General features: G+C 38.9%; 1 protein-coding gene across 1 annotated transcript; it reads right to left on the reverse strand.

Moving 5' to 3' along the window:
- Positions 1–904: 904 nt before the first annotated feature.
- Positions 905–6,602, reverse strand: LOC141003406 (myelin-oligodendrocyte glycoprotein-like). Its single transcript, XM_073474738.1, has 5 exons — positions 6,422–6,602; positions 4,384–4,761; positions 3,700–3,783; positions 2,590–2,693; positions 905–2,488 (listed from the first exon to the last, which is right to left on the reverse strand). Exons 1-5 carry the CDS (start codon positions 6,510–6,512, stop codon positions 2,426–2,428), a joined length of 720 nt encoding a protein of 239 aa, XP_073330839.1. The 5' UTR covers positions 6,513–6,602; the 3' UTR covers positions 905–2,425.
- Between the last annotated feature and the right edge of the window lie 852 nt (positions 6,603–7,454).

A 7,454-nucleotide genomic window follows, 5' to 3' on the forward strand; every position in this document is an offset into this window, starting at 1 on the left:
CAGCCATAAATACATTTTATGAAAATAATTCAGACATTTGTGACTCACTTGGTCCAAGTCTCAAGCAAATTGGGCAAGTGAAGTGAAGTGAAATGAAGTGAAGCAGAGTCCTCAGTTAAAAAATTCTAGTCTTCAAGGCTGCAAATGCATGAAATAAAGAAAACTTTCAAATGAATAATCTTCGAAATAATCAGATGGTTTTCTTCAGTTTCATTTTATTTGTTTGACAGGCTGTCAGGAAGAAGACATGATTTGATTTACCTGCAATTTCGCTTGATCAGTAAAAGGAGACACCCACTCGACACCTGTGCGACACCCACTCGACACCTGGCGTTGGAAACAGTAGTAGGTATATTGATATTTTGGTTTCTGAGTGCTGATGTTTCCTCTCACTGTGTGGGAACGGATGCAGCCTGAACATCCCTGATAGCTCAGCTGTCTGTGTCACAGGTGTTATAAAATAGAAACATCACATCATATAAAACAAATGTGGAACGGTTATTTCCACTGAATGAATGAATGGCGTTGTGGAGGTTAAAACTTCAGATTCTGATGCAGGAGATGAGCTTCAAGGAGTAAATCGTGTCTTATAGGTGAGAAGGTATGTTAACTGAAGCATTAAAAAGAACAGTTTACCCAAAAGTGAAAACTGACTCATTATCTCCTCACCCTCGTGCTGATGGAAAGTTAGGTGAAGTTTTTGTAAGTCCATAAAAAAAAATTCTGGGGCTTCACAGCAAAACAACTCTGAAACAACTGAAGTAGATGGGGACCTTTTTTAAAACCTTAAAAAACAACCAAAAGAAAAATGTAAAGTGGCTCCATACAGCTCATATGGCCTGATCTAAGTCTCTGGAAGCCCCAGAGATCCCAAATTGATTTGAAAAAATGTTATTTACAACCTTGACATGCGATCAGGCTCATGCACTTGTGTAAATAATGTCTTTTCAAGTCAGTTTGGGATCTCTGAACTTCTGGAGACTACCCATTGTATGTTCTTTCAGGTGTTTTTTTACGTTTTAAAACAAGTCTCTGTTTACTTCTGTTGTTAAGGAGAAAGCTGAAACGCTGGTTTGTTGTGAAGCTCCGGAAATGTTTTTTGGAAACTTCACCGAACTTTCCATCAGCATGAAGGTGAGGTGTTTCCTAAAAGCTAAAGGCCAGACAAACAATGTATTCACTTTCAAGCAGCTGTCAGCTGTAAGACAAACTGAACTTCATAACAGATACGCAAGTCATGGGCCAGAGCAGACATGATGCAAACACACTGTAATCATAAAAAAAAAAGTGCTTTATTTGGCTCATCTAAAATAAGAACTGACTTGTGACCTGTCTGACTAGGGGTTTTAAATAGAGTGCATAACTTTTTCAAGAGAGTTTAAATCACAGATAGACAAACAAATAAATAACAAAGTATACAGAAGAAGAAGACATGCTTACATGGTGAAACTGGGAACCTCATGGTAACACAGGCAGCCTTTAACATCTAATAATCAAATGCAACAACTATACTGATGTCTGCACACACAACACGAAGAACACAGCACTGACAAAACCCAAAAAGTACAAATTAACGCAAGGTAGTTCTCCGCAGAGCAACACAATTGTAATAAATTAACATTTTTAGGATAGGTGCCCTGCTCAAACACACGTTTACAGTCACTAGTGGAGCAGAGAACACTTCAACATCAGCTGATAAACAACCTCTTTACATAGTACAACTCACATTTGCAAGAACACTGCAGGTGCACTTCTAAAAGTGGCTTCAAAACTGAGAAACTGAACTTAACCAGTGATGTGTGGCATCAGAAGCTGGTTTGAGATATACCACATCTATTTCTGTGTGTTCAGTCACTGTAAAAAACAAAACAAACAACCTGCATGTAGATGATCTCAGGAAACAGTTTTTTTTCTTTTCTTTCCATGTTGTTTCCATGTTTGGTATCTTTACTTGACATGTTCAGGAAGAAAGAAAATGTCTCACCCTCAGTTTAAAGCCTGACTTTAGATAAAGAGCGATGGCATTAGATTCTGGTGCTGAACAAGGACCCACAGCTTTAAATAACCACCTGAACTCCATAAACTGACAGTGATCTACTTCTAAGCTGTAGATGTGTCAATGTCTGCAGCAGATGGGGGAACCAAAGTATGCAAATGACTCCACCTCTGATGCAAAGTTATGAAAATAGAGATGAGACGATTCTTTGTGTCCACATCTGACCAAAGTGCACATGCAAAGCAATATGGAGATGGAAATCCAACTAGGTCGAAGTTGCAGTGAAGAAATCCAGTGTCAGTGTGGACTCATCCAGGTCAACGGTCTCCAGACGTGACAAGATTTACGCCATCTGTGGCTTGAGGGGGTTGCTTGTTTGAATCCTTGCACTAACTGGAAAGATCCAGGCTGGTAGTGCTCTCGTCTCTGCTAACAGCTAACTTTCCCTTCGAGCAAGGCACCTATAACAGGTTCCTTTTTGATCTGGGTGGACTGTTAAAAGAAAATGATGAATCAGTCAACTGTCTCACAAAAGATAAACTGTATGTTTTGTTTCCAGCACTCAAACATTAAAATGAAAGCCTCTCACTTACTTCATGTTTTAGACGCTTGTGTCTCCAATATACTGCAGCTCCAACAGCCAGCAGGATCATTAATGAGACGCTGACACACAAACCTGCGATCAATCCTTTATCTCCTGCATAGACCAATAAGGATACCAATCAAACAAGCGATGATAAGAGCGACTGAAACTGGAATAAACCACTCAAAATAGTTTGCAGTTAATCAACTGGATGGGAAAAGGCTGAAGATGAGAAGATGGGTTTGATGGGTTTGATGGGTTTGAAAACAAGAAGGTTTCAGTCAAATTTGCCTTAACTTTGTTCCTTATACATCTTTTTCTGCTGTATGGCGGTTTGCAACAACATTACCGTCATCTACTATGACAAAGCGAGAACACAGAGAAAAAGAAACGATTAAAGATATTTTTAGTTGTCTATTGTTTACATGATATCAATATTTCTTTTTTTAAATATCACGGTTATTGTCAGTACCGGTTAGCGGCTACAAAATGCATTAAACCCTACGTGGGACATTTGAATGGAGTTTCTAGATGAAAGCATGAAAAACTGCTTAATTATGGGCTTTTTAACATTCTGTACATTCATTCTAAAGGGGAAAAAAATCACACAAAACGTTGAATATTTCAGAAAGCATGACAGAAATGAATGAGAAAAATTATTAGCCGTGGTTGTCCTAATCGAGCCGAATGTTTTGATGTATGAATGAAGTTTGTACGTTGGAAAATGCAGCAGGAGTTAAGTGTCAAAAATAAAGCCGGAAGAATAACATTGTGCTTTTATACTGTAGATAAGGAAATGTTCCATTGAGGGCACATTAAAAGTTCACATGCTCCCACGCCATATGTTTATTTTCTCACAGTGAAAAATCCATTATGAGTTATAACAGCACAAACAGCATCTCTCCGTCTCCTCTACAGCTGTTATAAACAAAAAAAATCCCCAGTTACCCTGGTTATGTTTGGTCTCATAATGCCTCACAATTAAAATGCCAACCTATGTTTACCCAGTGAAAACAGTTTCGTCTGTGGGAAATGTGTGTGGGTGATGAATAAACCGGCTGTTATCAGCTAGATAAAATTAAAAATAAACCATTTCTGCTTTAATTACTCATGTTCTCACCATTGACATCTGTGTCCTTTTTTGGATCAGGAGTCTGGGGACTCGTTGGCTGCAGCGGCGTCTCTGTTGTGACAGACTTTGGCTCTGGAAAAAACAGATAATTCAGTTTTTAAAGCAGACAGCAGCAGCTTCCTGTGGGGAAACATCAGCATCAGTTGTTGAGAAAATTAGCCACAGAGTTTTAAAGATATTCAAGGCACTCATCTTGTATACATGTTATTTTTTGACATTATATAGACAAGACAAAATGTTGATAAAAAATACATCGATTTTCGGTGAAACAATGAAAATAAGGTGCAATATGTAAGAATAGCACCAGAACAACTAACTGCTGCTAACTGTAGCTGCCATTAGCTCAGTTAGCTGTGCAGTTAGCAGTCCAGGCTGAGGGTCTTGAGTACCGAGGGAGTGTCAGCACAGGAGCTTTGGACCAGGCTGGGATAGGGCTACGGCTAGCATGCTAACCTCAGTAGATACCTCTGCAAACCCAGTAAAAGCATGCCATAATGTCAAAACTGATATTTCCACACATTCTGTTGATAATTTTAGTTATGAATGCTTTCAACTAAAATTCTTACATATTGCACCTTTAAGTTGGATATCTGGATCAGCGACGTTAGCATTCGCATCTGTCACAAGTATATTGCAATTTATCTGGACCATAAACAAGATTTTAACACTCACCAACAGAAAGGTAAAGGATTGAAGACTTAAACTGGCTCTTTAACTTCGGGATGAAACATTTATATCTTCCTTCATCTTCAAATGTCACGTTGGTGATCTTGAGCGATATGTTGCCTTGTTTCAGGCCGTCTGCGAACAGATCTGTCCTCTTGACGTACGATGCGATCTTCATGTCCAGGTCCTCTCGGGTGTCTCGATACAGATGGACATACTCGACCCGGCGCAGGCGATCCCTGGGGTCAGGCTTAAGGTCGGGGTTGGACCACTCCACCGTCAGTCCAGACACGTCAACCTGAGGCTGCACGTGACACGGCAGGATGATGTCATCACCCAGGGCAGCAACGATCGGCTGAGGTGACCCGATCACCCTAAAAGTCCCTGAGAAATGAAGGATAACTTTAAGTATTAACAATTGAAACTTTACATGAATCAATTGCTTTTCTCCAGCACATTTACAACAACTTCACCAAAGTGATGTCTTTGAAATGTCTTGATCCAAAACACAAAGATATTCTGTGGACTATGATTTGAAGTTTCTGAGCCCAGTTGGCTCCATGTTGGTGTTGGTGACGTGTGTTGAGCGAGACGATGTCGTTCACTGAGCACTTTAACACAAAACTACATGATATTTTACTTTAATTTACGACAAACTGTGACTTTTAAACTGACAAACATCATATTTGTGATTCATGACACAATTCAAGCGGGATCAAAACATTATTAGTCTCTCTTCATTCACTAACATACAAAGTACTTCTGAAATAAGGTCCCATGAGAGAAACCGAAGGCAGCGTGACTTCAGCTCTCTATATAGAACAAATGACCTGGAACGCTGTTTAACCAGGTGTGCGACACAACAAAGGCAGGGGATACCACAATGGGGTTGTCGGTTTGCACCGGTTCAAACTGGTCTTTGACATCAAACTGCAGCTCAGCTAAAGAAAGAGGTTATTTTAAATCAAATAAAAAAAGAAAGAGGAACAGAAGTTAAAACTTGTCTGTCAAATCTCACGTAGCATTTAGAGCAAGCAGCTGCATAAAGACCAAACAATTAATCGGTTAATGAAAAAAATTAATAGATAATCATTCTTATCGTCAGTCGGAGCTCCAAACTAACTTTTTCATTACGAGGCACCCAATTATGCATTTTATTTAATCTCTTAACACCTTATTTAAATAATGTAAAATAGAAATAAAGATGTTTTTCTTGATTTAAATCACAGCTCATACAACAAGAAAGGATATATATAGGATAATATTTGTTCAAAGGCATCTGTGTACACATCCTGTGGATGTTTGTTAAAAAGTATTCGTATCTATGGTCCTCTTTGTTCTGTGGCTCATTATGTTTGTGTGTTAAAGCTGCAAAAATGTACTAGTCACACAGTCGCACAGCTGCAGGATGCCTGACAATGAGGTATTTTTTTCTCTTTGTGGCTTTGTATAATTAGTAGCTGCTATGATGATGGTATGTATGTTATTAAGAATCTTTAGTGCAGTACCACCAGAGGACAGCAGCTTCCTTCCTCTGACATATCTGTCTGAGTATGTTAGGATATATAAAGACATGTTGACAGGAAATTCAATAAGTGACTAAAATAACTCGACAGATGTAGTCTGTCTTCTCGCTGATGGTCCAAAATAGAAGTGCCAGTATTAAACTGAGACTGTTTAATAACCAGTTAAAAGTGCTTTGTAAGACATTTGCTGCTTTCAGCTGAGAAAGCACCTCCTTTAAAGGGGCACTATGTAGTTTTGGAGCAGAAATTCAAACTCAGTACTTCAATATTTACAATATTCATGAGAATATTCGCTCAGAAATATGTACTTTTCCCATAACTGAACAAACAAGCTGTTCTCAGAGGAAAATAAACAAAGTAAATCAGAAGCAAGTTGAGTTTGTTTGTTTCAGTTTATTCAGTCATGAAAAAACAAATCAGTCAGTGAAGATCTTAAAATCTCTTCCCCAAAACGACATAATGTCCCTTTAAAAAAATATGAGAATAAAAATAATCTACTCAGTGTTTGCTGAGTTTACCTTCAGCAGGTGTGCAGGAGAAAATCAGCAGAAGGACGACGACAGTTACAGAAGAGAGAGAAAAACCGTGAGTGAGCTCCTCCAGGTCCATTGAAACGAGTTGGTTGGACGAACACAGAGAGAAGACTGAAGACAAAGCTGCTGCTCCAGAGGAAATCACAGAAACTCAGAAGCTCCGCCTCTGAAAGACATGTCGAGACGTGAAACAGACTCCATCACCAGACTCCCCTTAAAAAACGCTCAATTATGAGACTTAACGCGTTAGGAGACACTTGAATAAACTCTTCTGTTGACATTGTCTGTGTGGTTACTACAATAAAGAAATAAACAGAAATGTGCATATTAATCATATGCAATATTAATAATAAACAGAAACAGACTGGCATAAATTACACAATGCAATAATAAGGCTATGTAATGATAAACAGTAAAAAAGAAGGCGAGACAAATAAATGTGCGACGATCACTTAATGGACGCTCACTACACTGAAACAACTAATAAACACCTGAAGCCACAGCGATACACCATTAATCAACATAACAATATTATCAGGGATCATATACATCAATTGGAATATTAAATCGGCAACAATTAACCAATGCACAAGACACAGTACAGTACTATAAACTAAATTGCCGAATAACACCCAGAATATAATTAAGAACAGTAACAGAATGATAACTAACTCATTACTCACACACAAGACGGAGCAATCAACAAAAAAGGAGAAGCAAGAGTCCAGAAAAACACAGCTGCAGTCCAAACTGCTGGGATGAACGAATAAAATCCAGAACTCTCTTCATGGACCAGCGCCAGACACTTCTCACAGTGCAGCAGAGGTCTCTGATTGGTTCAGCTGCCATTAACCACGCGCAAGGTCACAGGACTGTGCATGTGAACTGTGGGCTGAGATGGGATTTATGGCTCTTTGAGGGGAGCCGGATCTTGGTGAGCCGTTCCTTTCAAAGAGCCGTTCAAAAAACTGGCTCATTTGACTGATATTTTTATTTATTAAGTTTTAAGAAGCCAGCC

This window comes from Pagrus major, chromosome 10 (genome assembly GCF_040436345.1).
Source record: "Pagrus major chromosome 10, Pma_NU_1.0".
Lineage (NCBI taxonomy): Eukaryota > Metazoa > Chordata > Actinopteri > Spariformes > Sparidae > Pagrus > Pagrus major.

Coding starts and splice junctions, on each gene's coding strand:
- LOC141003406 (XM_073474738.1), bottom strand. CDS start 6,512: ATGGACCTGGAGGAGCTCACTCACGGTTTTTCTCTCTCTTCTGTAACT. Junction 3,784..4,383: donor AATCCTTTACCTTTCTGTTG/GTGAGTGTTAAA, acceptor TGTTTTTTCCAG/AGCCAAAGTCTGTCACAACA. Junction 2,694..3,699: donor AAAGGACACAGATGTCAATG/GTGAGAACATGA, acceptor TGGTCTATGCAG/GAGATAAAGGATTGATCGCA.